This window comes from Brassica napus, chromosome A6 (genome assembly GCF_020379485.1).
Source record: "Brassica napus cultivar Da-Ae chromosome A6, Da-Ae, whole genome shotgun sequence".
Lineage (NCBI taxonomy): Eukaryota > Viridiplantae > Streptophyta > Magnoliopsida > Brassicales > Brassicaceae > Brassica > Brassica napus.
This window is the reverse complement of record NC_063439.1, coordinates 3682097-3698095: the sequence shown is the minus strand read 5'-3', so window position 1 is coordinate 3698095 and position 15999 is coordinate 3682097. Positions and strand designations below refer to the sequence as shown.

The 15999-nt window shown below is 34.1% G+C and overlaps 5 protein-coding genes across 7 annotated transcripts; 1 reads left to right on the top strand and 4 right to left on the bottom strand.

Moving 5' to 3' along the window:
• Window positions 1-11: 11 nt before the first annotated feature.
• Window positions 12-401, bottom strand: LOC106349721 (glucuronoxylan 4-O-methyltransferase 1-like). The gene has a single exon (XM_013789694.1). It carries the CDS (start codon window positions 399-401, stop codon window positions 12-14), a length of 390 nt encoding a protein of 129 aa, XP_013645148.1.
• Window positions 402-811: 410 nt separating this feature from the next.
• Window positions 812-4867, bottom strand: LOC106346263 (probable serine/threonine-protein kinase At1g09600). The gene is made up of 8 exons (XM_013785532.3): window positions 4003-4867; window positions 3653-3937; window positions 2832-3380; window positions 2658-2758; window positions 2478-2583; window positions 2007-2393; window positions 1765-1925; window positions 812-1111 (listed from the first exon to the last, which is right to left on the bottom strand). Exons 1-8 carry the CDS (start codon window positions 4393-4395, stop codon window positions 1081-1083), a joined length of 2013 nt encoding a protein of 670 aa, XP_013640986.2. The 5' UTR covers window positions 4396-4867; the 3' UTR covers window positions 812-1080.
• A 186-nt stretch (window positions 4868-5053) lies between these two features.
• LOC106346264 (60S ribosomal protein L21-1) lies at window positions 5054-6177 on the bottom strand. Its single transcript, XM_013785533.3, has 2 exons — window positions 5844-6177; window positions 5054-5420 (listed from the first exon to the last, which is right to left on the bottom strand). Exons 1-2 carry the CDS (start codon window positions 6078-6080, stop codon window positions 5163-5165), a joined length of 495 nt encoding a protein of 164 aa, XP_013640987.1. The 5' UTR covers window positions 6081-6177; the 3' UTR covers window positions 5054-5162.
• A 539-nt stretch (window positions 6178-6716) lies between these two features.
• LOC106351178 (transmembrane emp24 domain-containing protein p24delta3) lies at window positions 6717-8325 on the bottom strand. The gene is made up of 4 exons (XM_013790992.3): window positions 8033-8325; window positions 7200-7412; window positions 7053-7129; window positions 6717-6967 (listed from the first exon to the last, which is right to left on the bottom strand). Exons 1-4 carry the CDS (start codon window positions 8270-8272, stop codon window positions 6823-6825), a joined length of 675 nt encoding a protein of 224 aa, XP_013646446.2. The 5' UTR covers window positions 8273-8325; the 3' UTR covers window positions 6717-6822.
• An 891-nt stretch (window positions 8326-9216) lies between these two features.
• On the top strand, window positions 9217-11021 carry LOC106346266 (calcium uniporter protein 6, mitochondrial). 3 transcript variants are annotated; one of them, XM_048782092.1, is made up of 3 exons: window positions 9217-9337; window positions 9878-10299; window positions 10386-11021. In XM_048782092.1, exons 2-3 carry the CDS (start codon window positions 9913-9915, stop codon window positions 10887-10889), a joined length of 891 nt encoding a protein of 296 aa, XP_048638049.1. In that variant the 5' UTR covers window positions 9217-9337; window positions 9878-9912; the 3' UTR covers window positions 10890-11021. The 3 variants fall into 3 exon arrangements, with proteins under 3 accessions (XP_048638049.1, XP_013640989.2, XP_013640990.2); XM_013785535.3 differs by lacking the exon at window positions 9217-9337 and adding an exon at window positions 9451-9596; XM_013785536.3 differs by lacking the exon at window positions 9217-9337 and adding an exon at window positions 9648-9759.
• The last annotated feature ends 4978 nt before the right edge of the window (window positions 11022-15999 follow it).

Sequence of the window (15999 nt, the reverse complement as noted above, 5' to 3'; positions counted from 1 at the left end):
AGCATTTTCAACTATGGACAAAAGGGTCTGTCTGATTCTGATTCCGATCCATCTCTATGGCTAGGGATAATAAAATGCCCAAGTCTCCCTTCTTGTTTCTTCATGTACCCTTCAGACGAGAAAGACTTGGAGAACTTGTCTTCTACTTCACTATTTACATCGTGCACAAACACATCGGTCTCCCCTGCCTGTTTTCTGTTCCTTGCCATTATTCCCGCCGTGTAAATGGCCGTCATCCTCCCAGGAGAATCATCATAGTATCCAGTCAGTGCGTTGACCATTATTAGGTCCCAACTAGTCTCATAGATTTCATCATCCAGATCCTTGAGTGCTAGCCAGAGCCGGACCTGAGGACAGTCATACGAAACATTTGAATGGCCCCAATTTTGTGGGACTCCCATATTAAAAAATAAAGAATTTTATCTATTTATATTTATAAAATATAATTGATATACAAATATAAATAGTTTTTGGACAATTCTCTTAAATAAATTTTTTAAAGTTTTGTCACAAAAATAGACCTTAAAAACTAAAATGACTAAAATAGCATTTTTTATTTTGAAAATTTTAACTTTTTTTTATCTTTAAACCCTAAACTCTAAACTCCACTCCTTAACTCTAAACCATAATGTCTTGATTAATTAACCCTAGGAATATAAGTGTATATTTACTTCTTTTGATAAAACATTTAAGTCTATGTTGGTAATTTTTATTTTTGAAGTATGTATTTGTGACAAAAACTTTTTTTGGTCTATTTTAGGAAATTTCTCTAGTTTTTTTGCTATCATTAAATTAGATATATAAAAAAATTAATAGTACAACCAAAATAGGAAAGTATTTTTTGTTATTAAAACTTACAATTTCCATGTTTCAATAAAGAGAATAAATCATGTAAACTTAATATTTGTTTTAAAATTATTTAAATGATTTTTCTGATGAGGACTCTACTAACATTAAAAAAAAATAAAAAAAAAATGAAACGAATGAAGAATAAATAAATTACACAAGTCTAGCTTTCAACACTACACAACACTTCACCAAAGATTATTTATTTTCTTCTCTTTGATTGTTTGATATCTCTCACCTACCGTTTGCAGCAAGAAACGCTTGTGTCTGTCTAGGTCTGGGCATTTTACCCGGACCCGAAGACCCGACCCGGAACCGATCCGAAAAAACCCGGTTCGGGTAGGAACCGACCCGATCAAATTACCCTATCAAATTACCCTATCGGGTCTTGTTGTAGAGGACCCGCGGGTCTTGGACCCGACCCGACCCGAACCCGAAACCCGATGGGTACCCGAATTAATAATGTAAATTAAATAAAATGCATTAAGGGGGAGTCGAAGACGGGTTATTTGTCTAGAGAATATGGAGGTCAACCACTAGGAGACAACGAATTGTTGTTGTATTTCGCAAAGTTTAGTATATATACACATTTTAATATAATAAAAACACAAATTTTGAATAAAATTTTGAATATTTTCGGATATATAAATATTTTCAGATATTTTTTTGTATTTTTAGGTCTTTTTTAGATCGAACCCGAACCGAATCCGACCCGAAACCGAACCGATAAATTCTAATTATCCGAATGGGTCTAACTATCTAAGACCCGACCCGACCCGGACCCGGCACAACCCGAACCGACCCGGAACCGAAAATTTGAAATTACCCTATCAGATCCTAAACTCTTAGACCCGAAAGACCCGGACCCGAAAGAACCCGACCCGAGTCCGACCCGACGACCCGAATGCCCAGGCCTATGTCTGTCCATGATCATCCCTATTACTCTTCTTGTCCACTCGAGCTTTTCGAACCGCTACCTGAATCTGTCTTTCATGTTCTTTCAACATCTCATCTAAGTTTCCTCCTGCAGAAACTAACGGCCCTGAGTAGTTCATTTTCTCTGTCTTTTCACCGTAGCCCTAAAATATGGCAAACAAAATGTGATTAGCCCACACAAAAAGCTTCACTGCAAAAGCAAAACACACAGTTGTTCTTCTTACCAGTATGGATTCTTTGTCCTTTGTACAATCTTTGGGTTTAACCAGCAAACGTTGGGACCAATCACCATCGTCTTGCCTTCCGTCGTTGTTATTATTCAACCTATCTTCAAGCCACCGTGGGTTTGCTATAGCGAAATGTGACGCATCTCTAGCAGCTACCGAGTTTGAGAACTTTGTCAACTGTGCCGCTCCGCGTTGAACAAAAGACCGTTGTCCCCTCAGCTCTTTCCTAGGAGTAGACCTACTCGAGCCCGAGGACACACCATTGCGTGCGTAACCGTTTTGTCCGGTTCCACTCTTCAGTGGTTCGATCAGGAAGCCAGCTGCGTCTTCATTAGGATTGAACTTTTCACTCATGCTTGTCTGGTTACTCTGCCCTTGACGTTTCTTTTAAGAACAAAAAAAATAAACCAAGAGTCAAGATTACATTACTATAAACATTTGTGTCAGTTATGCTATAACCATACGTACTTGTAGTGATGCTAGTAACTCAGCATTGGCATCTGGAGCCGGCACTGCTTTGGATTCTCTAGATACTTGTTTCGACTCGTTCTGCTTACTACTTGTGCCTTTCTTCCTGGTGGATAAGACGAAATTGGAATGTGTCAGTGTTCATTTACACTATGATACTGAGTAGAAACTGGCTCTTACCGTCTTGCTTCCTCCTCTCGAAGCTTCACATCAATTTCCTTTTTGGGTTTGTACTTTGGTAAACTTGATGGGTCGCTTGCATAAGGCTTTGTCGTAAAGAACTTGAAAAAAAAAATACAAAAGTGTGAGATAAGAAGGATCTAGACAACGTCATTGATGTTTCATAGCTTTTACCTCGCTTTGAAGGGCAAGAGCCGTGGTTCCACGTGCATCTGGTTCAACAGCTAAAAGAACTTCAACTAACGCCAAAGCTGAAGAAGGAAGACTCTTAAACGTCTCGGCTACACACCTCTTGTAAGGATTCTGAGGTTTAAAGACTGTGGCCTGCGAAAGTTTCGATCTCTTCCAATACTCTTCAGAAGGCGATCCACAGAGTTTGAAGATCTTGTGCAGTTGTTCCACCTCAGTTCTTCCAGGCATGATAGGCTTCCCATTAAAAAGCTCAGCTAAAATGCACCCCGTGCTCCACAGATCCACAGTAACGCCGTAGTCCATTGAACCGAGCAGGAGTTCAGGTGGACGGTACCACAGAGTCACAACACGGCTAGTGAGAGGCTGCTTCTGGTGTTGGTCTCCGTAAAAGTTAGCAAGACCAAAATCCGCAATTTTGAGATTGTTGTTACTGTCAAGAAGCAGATTAGAGCCCTTGATGTCACGATGCAATACACCTCGGCTGTGACAATGTTCTAGACCATGTAACAATTGTTTCATATAGCATTTAATCTGCACCAAAAGACAATACTTTTGATGAGAACATTAAGAAAAAACAATAATACTACTCATTCCGTTTCATTTTAATTGTTGTTTTAGCTTTGTTGTTTACTTTAATATACATTTTTCAATAACTATCAACCACTAATATTTAGCAAATTCAAATATTTTCAATAAATATTTTTTAAAAGTATACAACTTATCAACATTAACTACTAAAACTACTTTAAAATTCTATAAAATCTTATTTTCGGAAACGAATGAAGTAACTAATAACTAATTACCTGTGCCTCAGAGAACTTAACACCAGGGGTTGAAGCAAGCCCTGAGAGATCATGCTCCATGTACTCAAAGATAAGGTACATACTCCCTGACACCCTCGAAGTGATCAAACCCTCAAGCTTCATAACATTAGGATGGTCAAGCCTACGTAGGATGATGATCTCTCTCGCCATGAACCTAACACTCTCTGGATCCATATTAGCAAACCTCACTTTCTTCAGCGCAACTATCTTGTTAGTCACTAAGTCCCTAGCTTTGTACACACTGCTATACGTCCCTTGTCCAATCTAAAACAGTTAAACAACAATGTCAAATAAAAAATGATTATTTCTTAAACAAAAAGGCCTCTCACCTTCTCCATCCTCTCGAAGGAATCAGCCTTGCGTGGAATCCAACCATTGATGGCTTCTCCAGCAACGGAAGCTAGCCATGAAGGCCAACCAGCCACAACCTGAGCTCCTCTTTCTCCATTAGGTTGCTGCAGCAATGCTCCTACTTTACTGGTGTCTGTGGTGAGCCGTCTCTGGAACACAGATCTGGAAGATTTTCTCACCTTCTTCTCAGCACCATCATCAGAGGGTATCAACAGCTCCAATGTGGCTTCGTTGCTGTTGATAAAGCTAGCTCTTTCCTCGGATCCTCCTCCTACATTGGCTTTGCTTGAAGGAACAGGCTTTTTCTTCTCCTTCACACTCTTCTTCACGGTATCGTTTGTTCGTGTTCCTTTGGAGACATTGCAGCCCATAGTTTTTCCACAGCTTCCTGATTAGGAATCAGGAAACTGTGTGGCTTGATTAGCCTCCTTATGCTTCTTCACTAATCCTCACACAACCACCAAAACAACTCAAAGATTCGAGCTTTTTGGATCAAATGTGGTTTTGGCCTTTTATACAAAGGTTCCTACTTTGAACCAAAACAGAGAGGAGGTTTTGTAGATCTAACAAAACTAGAGAATGTGAGATCAGCAACAGTCTGTTTTGGTCTTTTATACAAAGGTTCCTACTTTGGTCAGTAGAGAAGAAAGATCATCAAGAGAGAGAGAGATTTGGAATGTGAGTGATTCCTGAAATAGTGAGTGAGAATATTTAGGCAAGTAACTGATGAAATGAGGTTTCTTTCTCTTCTCTAATCTAATTTGGGAAATTCAAAGAGCAAAACAGATTTTAACCAAAAGCTTCAAAGAGAAATGAAGAAGCAGCTGGTTTTCTCTATCTGTCTCTAGAGGAAGGAGACTTGGTTACAAGAGTAACAGAAATACACACTAGACTCTTTTGAGTGCAGTGTTGAAACACAAGTTAACGAGGAGAGTGTGTGTTGCTGAGACGCTACGTTAAAAGCCACGTGCCCCCACATCAACGATCCCACTAAAGCTAATCAGTTGGAAAAGGTCGGAAGACACAAAATTATCAATAACAAAAGATCTGTCATTTAAAATCAGAGACAAAAGTTTCAAGTTGCTACAAAACACAAGACGGAAAGCTCCAAAACACTGGGAGGGAAGAAAGTAGAAAACTAATAGCCTCCCTTGAGATCGTTGACGACGTCGTAGGGGATAGGAGTGACGGTCTCCAAGGTCATACCCTCAACCATGAATCCTGGTTTGGGTCCTTTAGGTTGCCTCTTGGTGCTTATCGTCTCGCCTCTGGCTTTGGCTGCGGCCTTGAGCTCATCGTTCTTCTTAATCCTCAGCTTGAACTCCTCTGCGCACCTGGACTGCTGCACGTGCTCCACACGCACATGAAGCCTCTTCCTTATGATCCTGTTGCCAATCTGAAACACACCCACCAAACATATATGTCACTCACACATACAGAAAGTACAAAAGGCCGAGTATACATAATGTATATGGTTGGCTCCAGTGAGTCAAACAACAGTATTAACGCCTATTAAGACATGATTTGAAGCCAACATTCATATAAAGTCATGAATCGAAGTATTCAATCAACGAAACCCAAATAGAGAGAACTATTGATGCAAATGCAACACAATGCTCATAAAAATCAAAGCAGTCACTTTTTGAAATCTAAAACCAAGCTACAACACAGTAGATAACTAGTTCCCGCACAAACAACACAAAACATAATTAAAAATTAAACCTTTCAGACAAATCTCAAAACCTGAACCGAACCAAGTAACTGCACATTTCAACATAAAAGAAACAGATTTGAACAATCAACGTGAGCTGTTTCAGACCTGTTTGTTGACTTCAACACCAACGGCGCGCTTGGTGACGTTCCAGACACGACCGGTACGACCATGGTAGAACTTGTGAGGCATACCCTTGTGGATCGCACCGTTCACTTTCACATCGACGTAGTCGCCGACCTTGAAGGTTCTGAGGTAGGTAGACAATGGGATTGTACCCTTCTTCCTGAACCCCCTCGCGAACAGATCCCTCGTCCTCGCGCGAACTCCATGACCTGCCGGCATTTTTTTTTCTTCCCTGCAACAAGTGAAAACGCCGCGCCGCCGAACCAACGAAAGGAGGAAGACGCTTATATTATGTCTTCTGAGCTTAGGGTTTTTTTAATGGGCCTTTTATTTGAATTTGGGATTGCTTGTTTGTATAAGCTCATCACATATTTGGGCTTCACTGTAAATACTGATATGACCGAACTGATTTTATCTTATGGTGTTGATTGATAAATATAAATGTGTACTTTTTGTTGTAAAAACATTAGCATATTTGATGCCAAAAAAAAAAAAAAAAAAAAAAAAAACATTAGCATATTTGCCAATATGATCGTTAATATTTCCAAGATAACAAAAAAAAATTTAGACTTGTTGAAATAACATATATTTAACACACATATACACAATAAATAAGTACAGTGAAACCTCTATAAATTAATAATGTTAGAATTACACCAAAACTATAATTTTTTATTAATTTATAGAGATATTAATTTATCGATCTACTAATTGAACCAAAAACTTAATTTGAGATTATAAATTATATTATTTTATAGAGATTTTTAGTGTATATTAATTTATAGAGTATTAATTTAAAGAGGTTATACTATATATGAATAATTTAAAAAAAATTGAAGAAATGAAAATCTGTTTATTGGCTTTTATCCCTGAAGTAACAGAAACTGCAAATTAAATCTTTATTATTACTTTGAACCCAACAAAAAGTTCTTAAAAAGGATGTGGATGAGTCAAAACTAGCTTATATAAGCTTCTTCTTCTGAAAGTATTGCTTCAAGTAAACTACTTGTATACCAGAGACAGCAATGCAAATACCCATCGACATTGTACTGAACCAAGCTACTCTCGAGTTCGTTTTCTCACTCACGGTTCTCATATCTGCTTCTCTGCAAAATTACCCATTTTGAGTTGATAACACAAAACTTTAGACTTTAGAAGTGAATATGCAGCTGAATATATTATATTTTTTACTTGTTTCTTATGTAAACTAAATTTTCATGGATGGCTTCCACTGCAGCTTCAAGTTTCCTTATCTCCAGCTCCACTCCCTACGTTAACAAACACCAAATCATATTTTAAATGTCTTTGAAAATGTAAAAAAAGTCTATGAAAGCTCACCTCGATCTTCTCTTTCTTAGCAATATTTTTCCAATCCTTAGCAGCGATTCCAGTTTTCCAGTCAACGCTGATGCTAACATTTTTGTTTCCGTGACTCTTTGTATCTGCCGTAAAGCACGCCATGTAGTTCCCTGATTCTTGCGTTGTAAATGCAAATTCCCCAACCGTCACGTTTTCCATTTGGTGCAGATTTTTGCCATATGGGGACGTCACCTACAACATTAAGACTCTCAAAACTCAGAGGCAGAAACATTTCAACAAAAAAAAAACTTGAAATAGTAATTATAGTAAGTCCTAGACAAACATTGCAAACTCAGACGCAGATTGTCATCAAAAGCACCAGTCTCATACTTTAGGATCTTCATGTTACGGCCAAAGAAGTATTCACTGGGATTTAGCTAAACACAATCATCGGTGAATTGTGACGCTCAAGCTCTAATGATACTTTTCCAACAAAAACTATGATCTCAAAATGCCAAGACAAAACCATATAAAGATCTCTCGTTACTATCACGTCGCTAACATTTGAAATGTCTTTGTGTTATTACTACGTGAATATGAGATGCCATAATTATCACCAACGAGTTGAAACTGCCTTCGGTAATTAACAAATAAATTAATTATGGCAATCAAAGAAGACATGCAACATCATGATCACAATAATCCAAATAAGGAAACTCGGATAGAGAATTAAACTCACCCTTTATTAATTCACCGTGTTTACTTTCGGACATTTTGAGTATGGATCAGTTGTAGCTCACGGATCAAGTAACAAAATGCAGATTCAAATCACTGAAGTTGATGATTCGGAACAGAGATGGAAGACAATTTACCTTGACAGATATAGTGGGTAATAAGGAGTCATCCTCAGAGATGATAATGTAATCAGCCAATACAACTACATTGCTCTGGATTTCTTCAGACACACATTTTGTTCCCGTGGTAGGCACGTCTAGCCAAACCGCCTCACCAACCGGAACCAGAATCAATAGAAGGAATGCCGTGAGGAGGCCGTGTTGTATCTTCTTAGCAGCCATCTTCAAAGAGCTTACAAACACTCCCATTGTATTCATCGATCCGTGTATTGTGGTCGTGTGCCGATCTTTGCTCTCAGTCGTTTTTCTGTTTGTTCATTTTAATTCTCTTTAATTTTTTTTCTTTGGAAGCATAATTTGTTTATTGGGCCTTATTGCATTAAGACATGGGGCATTTATGTTTAATTTAGATAATATCGAGTTGAGAGGCTTTTGTGATTACCAATCAAAAATTTGTAATAAAAAGACAATTTGGCATACTTAAACGATTACATGAAATTAAACCATGTTTAATAATTAAATGGCCAGGCTAGCGATAGTTCTGCATAAAGACAACTCATAATGTCATTATTGCTAGTTTACGTACGTATTTTTAATAATTGCTATTAATTACTCCTTTACGAAAGTGGTGCCCTAATTGCAACGTCGATTCAAATCTAGCACTAAATCTTATCAATTCCAAATTTATTAATCATTTTATTACACTTACATGTAAGCAACATGTTTATGGTAAGACAAGCACAACATATAAAAAACCTTTTTAGTTGTCTTGTTCAGTTAACCTCTTAATAAACTCTTCTTTGTTTGCACGTTAAACCTATGTTTGCTCAAATAGTAACGTGGTTCAAACTATTGTTTATTTGTGCAATATATAGATATTTCATTAATCATCTACAATTCAATAACAAAAATAAAATATTGTCTTCTCGTTGATTCAATAAAATGAACGTGGAAATTGATACTATTAAAAAAAAGCCCTGAAATGTAGTCACCTTCTCTGGAATTTTGTGTTTAAATCGCAAAGAAAGAAGATTCAACAAACAAAAAAAAAGATCAAAAAAGATAAAGGATTCAACAAACAAATCTGGCCCTTGAGATCGTACAACGATCGTAGCTATTCTCAAGGAGATAAAAAGGGGCAAAACAAGCAAGAGGATAAACTATTCTTGCTTTCTCTTTCGAAAGAGTGCCTCCAAAGAGAGAGCTACACAATGCAAAAACTATCAAGCAGTGGACGGCAGGTCTAAAAAAAATTTTTGGTCTTCTTCTTCATTCACATTATCAATCTATAGGAAAAAAAGCAAAACTCGAAGTATTATTCAGGTACATGCATTATACGTGTTGTTATGTGTTTGTTCATGTGCCAACGAAGTAGCTTGTTCCGTATACATTCCGCGTCAAAACTTAAATCCAAGGAAAAGGATAGGTCACAGAAGGGTAGATGGATAAATCAAGCAAGCTTCCATAAATATGCATAAATAGTAGTACTATACTCCAACAACAAGAAATTAAAATCATGTTGAAATTGTGGTGGTTTCTGATCTAGGAAAAGCAGTTATGATGCATTGCTAAGTCAACAATGGTTATCACCTAACAACTTTTTTAGTTTTTTGTACTTTTTTCCTCCTTTTCTGATTTTCTAAATCCAATAAATAAAGTTAATGGCTCTTTAGTTTCTACATAATGTCCGAATCATGTGATCTTTATGGAGTTTATAAAAGAGCTTTAGATTCTTAATTGAGCGCGTTAAGTCACTACTTAAACGAATCGAATCACACCTGTTTTTTTTAAATTCATATTCATGGCTTTTTATAATTCTTGATCTACGAGACTAATTTAATTACTTTGCTTGCTTTCACGTAGAGCTCAGATCTTCGAACCAGTTCGTGAAAAAAAAAATGTGGTCAATGGGTTTGATAAGACGTACGGCGATGTCCGCCGCGATCAGAGGGTCTTCACAGAGGACGTTGATGCTTGGTGTTGGTGGGTTAAGGAGCTTCACCGTCAAAACCTCGCCGGAGAAAGAGGAGGAAATGAAGAAGGACAAGGAGATCACTATGGCGGAGGCCAAAAAGTTAATGAGGCTGGTGAACGTTGAAGACATGAGGAAGAAGCTTGTCGGTATGTCTGAAAGAGACGTCGTCCCTTACAGTGCACTTGTAGAAGCTTCTCAGGGAATGGGTCTCGCTAGATCTCCCGACGAAGCTCACGTCTTTGCTCGCGTTCTTGACGATGCAGGAGTCGTCTTGATCTTCCGCGACAAAGTCTATCTTCATCCCGACAAGGTCCGAGAATATTAATGTCTCTTCAAAAAAATCTTTAATTTTCTCTTTCTTTTCAAAAAATATCGAATCTTTTTTTTTTGTTTCAGGTGGTGGATCTGATCAGACGAGCGATGCCTCTAGATGAAACTCCAGAGGAAGATCAAATCAAGGACGAGTTCAACAAGCTGAGGAACATGAAGGAAGAGATCGATGTGTTAGCTCACAGACAAGTGAGGAGGATTCTTTGGGGCGGTCTAGCTACTGCGATAGTTCAGATTGGTCTCTTCGTTAGACTAACTTTCTGGGAGTTCTCGTGGGATGTGATGGAACCAATCACGTTCTTTGCGACAGCGACTAGTATCATCGTGGGATACGCTTACTTTTTGATAACTTCGAGGGATCCGACTTATCAGGATTTTATGAAGAGACTGTTCCTCTCGAGGCAGAGGAAGCTGTTGAAAAGTCAACATTTTGATGTGGAGAGGTTTAAGGAGTTGGGGAGGATGTGCAAAACGACGACGTCCTCGTCTTGTCACGCGGCTGCGACTATAAGGAACCGCGTTGGGTTAGAACTCGATCTGGAGGATTCGTTGCAGAGTCGCAAAGACTGATTTAAACAAACAAACAAATAAAAATTACACTTTTTTTTCTTTTTCTTTGACAAAGGTTGGTTTCGAACATCTTTGTGTGTGTATGTTCCAAATCATACATAAGTAACCAATGACCATTTTTATTACTGTGAATGATTGGTTTAACAAATTTTAACAGTTACTGTTTGGGCCAAAGGGCCTTCATTGTGTCTTGGGCCGGACATGCAACATAATACCCAAAAAGACCCGAACACATTTTTCTTGGGCTGGATATGTTCAACATAGTAACTAAAAGTTACTGTTTTTAGTTTGCTGCCCAAATTATTTCACATGTTACGGGGATCTGTAAAGTAAAAAAAAAACTATATCTATTTTTTGGTAAGAGAAATTATACGTTAATTGAGTAAAAAGTTCAAAACACTATTAAAATGTAGCACGATCACTTAACAAATATCTGACCCAACTTAAAAGTGTTGTTTCAAACCTAAGAACCTCCTAACATTTTATATTCTAAAAATACAAATAAACAGATGCTATAACAACGACTTAAACTTCATTACTTTTAATTTAAACTATGTGTTTTACCAGCATATACGGACGTAAACTTGAATATTTATTAGTTTATGTTTTATTAATCTAAAACCAACATATAAGTTATTATTTATGGTTTTAAATAATTAAATCAAACATCAAAATATTTATATATGTTAAATATTTTTTTAATCAAAATATATACAGTGTTAATTTTTTTTAAACATTCATATCTTAGAAATAGTTTATAAAATATCTTTATATAATTTTTTGCTTGACTAATATTTACTTATCAATTGTTTTTTTTATCTTAACTTTTAACTTTTATAATCTATACTATTAATTATAAAGTGATTTAGCTTATTTGTCATGACTTTCATGATTTTAGGTAATCTATACTATTAAAAGGGAAGCAATCTTGAAAAATCTACTTAAACAAGGTTACTGCATCTATTCATTAAGGTTAAATTTGTCTTAAAAAATTTTAGTCTAACTATACCCATATATAAAACAGCTTGGGCTATTAGATAGTTGTATACTAATTATTAACCTAATAATCAAGTTCTCTCTCGGGTCGTAGTACAAAAATAACCAAAACGTATATGTGCCTTTGTAATTATATTTTAAACATTTGTTCCAACCTCCAAAACGTATTCTAAAATTTTATTTTATTGTTTTATATTAGCACGTATTGTTGGATTTCGTTTAGTAATTTATGTAACAGTTTATGTGAAAGATATAAAAAATAGAAAAAGCCAAAAGAATATTCCCACAAACTAGCAACCTCTTAAAATATACGAGAATAATATATTAAACAAAATCGACCATATTTTTATCCCATCATCTTCGATTACCAAATCTAATGAAACTTAAAGAATCTACTTTATTAAAAGAAAATGAGTTTAAATAAATCTATATATGAAGGTTGACCCTTTTCTAAGAGCTAATAATTTTATGGTCCTACTTAAATTTTGCCTAACAATATATTATCATAGTTAATTTATTATATATTAATATATTAGCTATCAAAAATATATATAGAGAAACTAAAGTTAAGTATTTCTTAAATATTTTTATAAAACATATCAGGGTTTAAAAATTCATAAATATTTTTTCTAAAGTGAATAATAAAATTAAATTTCAAATCTGACATTTTACCAAAAGTAAAACATCATTAATAAATTGACGACATCAAAACCGAAAAACCTAATTTCTTAATTAAAAATTATACAAAATAGATTTTAAAAACAAAAATAAAAAACTAAAAAAATTGTCCATTGGTTTTGGTTCAACCAGTGGTTCAACCGGTACCGGCTTCCGGGCTTTAACGGGTTTTAGCGGGTTTTTAAATTTTGGTTTCTTCACAAAACCCGAATCGGATTTATCTTGGGTTATCGGGTTAACTGGTTTAACCGCGGGTCCAGATCGGGTTTCTAAACACTGCATATAACTAATAAATGGTTAAAAATTGTTTTAATTTTAGCGGATTTAGAACAAAAAACTACCCGCGCTTCTTAAGCGCGGGTCAAAATCTAGTTTTACTTGTTTGTCAAGTTTTAATTAGGTATAAACTGAGTCATTACTTTATTAATAATTTTAGTTGAGTCTATAATTTATTAATTTAAATAATATAACTATAAAATATGTAATTAGATATATAATTATTTTGATTTTGCTTATTTGTCATGTTTTTTTATGATTTTAGTCAATTTGCTTATTTGTCATGCTTTTATTATGTTTTAGCTTAGTCATTGATTTATTAATAATTTTTAGTTGAATCAGTAATTTATTAATTAAAAAAATATATATAATTAATTTTATATATAATTAAAACGAATTTTGATTTAATAATATTTAAATCTATATGTTATATTAAAATTCTTATTTTCTTATTTGTCATATTTATTAGGTTTTAAGTTTTTATATAGGTCATTGATTTATTATTAGTTTTTAACAGAGTATTTATTAATTTTTACAAAACCCGTAATGAATTTTATATATAATAAAACACGAATTTTATTTTAATAATATTAAATATATATATTATATTAAATAATTAATTATAAACTCAATAATAAAATAGTGAAAATATATTTAAAAGTTAAGAGAATTCTTATATATATTGTGCTGCTATCTGAAACAATATTTTTTATTATAAAGTTAAAAATTTAAGATATAAAACAATTTATAATTAAATATTAGTCAAACAAAAATATTTATATAAAGATATTTTCTAAACTATTTCTAATATATCTTATATATTAAAACAGAAGTCACAACCTTGATTCATGTGTGATATTTAAAAAAATAGACTATCAACTAGAATTGGTCACATTACATTTTTCAATCATTAATAATCTTGGTATTAAATAAGAAACGTTACTAATATAATCTGCTTTATCTCACGGTTATGTTTTAAGAAAATTACTATTCCTTTTGGTTTAACGCCTATTTGAATGATTTAACATATATTACTCTTTCTTTTTTCTTGGACGACACATATATAACTTTTATCATTACCCATATCAATGATAAAATAAAATCATTCTACGAAAACATATGAAAAAAATCAAGATTACTTTTGTTTTTCAGTATGAATATTTTTGTTTTTTCAGACAAAGACTATATAACTCTTTAACTCGTATTTGGACCGGGTTTATGATTGTAAGCGACATAAAAAAAGATTATATGATTGTAAGCTTTGATCTTTTCAAATGGTTTCCTATATTTTTTGAAACATAATCAACTATAAGTGAAGGAGGCATGAGGAGGTATGTAATTTAAATAAATACCTTAACGTATATTACTAAATGCTATGATTGTTTTTTGAAAAGTTCTAAAACGTCAGAGGTGTTTTTATTTTCCAGAAACTCCAACCGATATTCACTTCTGGAGGAGAGGAGAATTGGTTATTATGGTACCTCAATTTCGCCAAGCTGTTTTTTTTTTTTTTTTGCTTACTTATGGATTGGAGTTATTTTATAAATTCCTAAGTTTTTCTACCTATTTAGTTTACCGAAGAAACAAAAGGGACGATGAAAATCATCGACAATACACCCAATACAAGTTACAATATATGTTAGGCTTACATCAATATTTTTTTCCCAGACAAAAATTAGCTACCTGATAATTTTGGGTTTACCAAAAATTTTTATTGAGCTATCATAATTAGATTTAAACAATAGATGATCTATTGGATTTATAGATTGTATAGATTAAATAGATATAATTTAATGTTATAATAGTTTACCTTCGTATTTGTCGATGTTAACTTTTAAAATTATAAAGATTTTTTTTAAATGACAAAAATCATCATTATCTAACAATAATTAATTTATACTACCTTAAACTAATGAAAACAAATTTAAAACTATATAGTTTATTTTAAAAATTAACAAAAACTAAATGTTTAATTATTTACTCGATAATATAAATCTATGAAGCTAAAAGTTTAATTTCTTAAAAAGTTCCTAAATTTGTGAAATGTTACAATATATTTGAAGATGACAATAAAACAATAATTTACCAATCTTTATATATATAGTTACGATTTTAATAATGAAATAATAATCTAAAAATATATATAGAAGAAGATACAAATACATGTGAAAGTTTTAAACAATCTATTCAATAAAAAATATACAGTAAAATTATTATGTTTTACAAATTGATAGATAACTTCAGATATATTACAATGTATACCATTTAGAATTGAAAACAAAATATTTATAAAAAAATTAATAAAAAATAAATCTGCGCTATTGCGCGGGTTGAGATCTAGTGAATGTTTTAAAACTTTTAACACAATAATAAGTACATAGTTTGATGAACATTAAGCTTGGGGTTTAATTTACAAAAAGATACAAATCCACCACCGACTTTGCCCTAGCTTATAAGGGAGCGTCATCTATTATCCGTCGTTCGGCTTCGTGATTGAAATAAGAGAGTAATTTTTTTCTTTCTTCAGTGGAGGAGAAGAGAATCATGGCTTGTCGTGAATGTTAAACTATAATCTAATCTCTCCTTAATACATTTACATAAGTTAGTTATTTATGTTATTACACAAAGAGTTGTAACTCTTCAAGTTGTGTCCTTTAGTATAAAGAGTTGTGTCTCTTATACTTGTATTGATTCGATCTCTATATAAAGATCAATCATCTGTTGTAAACATATAACCGAATCTCAATAATACAAAAGTATTTTCAGAAAAGTTTATAAGCCTGAAACGTCTATCTTATTCTTTCTCTCGAACTCGTGTGTAACACATTGTGATCGTTGTGTAACACAAGCGGTTGGTAAAAGATTAACATGGTATCAGAGCTTTACGTTTGAGAGGACAAAGGAAAAAGCACTAGTAAGAGAAACACTTGGCGTGGAGAAAAGGAGGCTAGAGGATTTTGTCATACGATTTCGGAATCACTCGAAACGATGAAGAATCAAGTAATCCCCATATTTGATGGAGAGAAGTACGACTTCTGGAGCATCAAGATGACAACCATTCTCAAGACCAGGAAGTTATGGTCTGTGGTTGAAGAAGGCGTAGCAGCCCCACCAGCACAAGTGGATGAAACCCCTGAAACAGCAAGGGCAAGATCGCTTA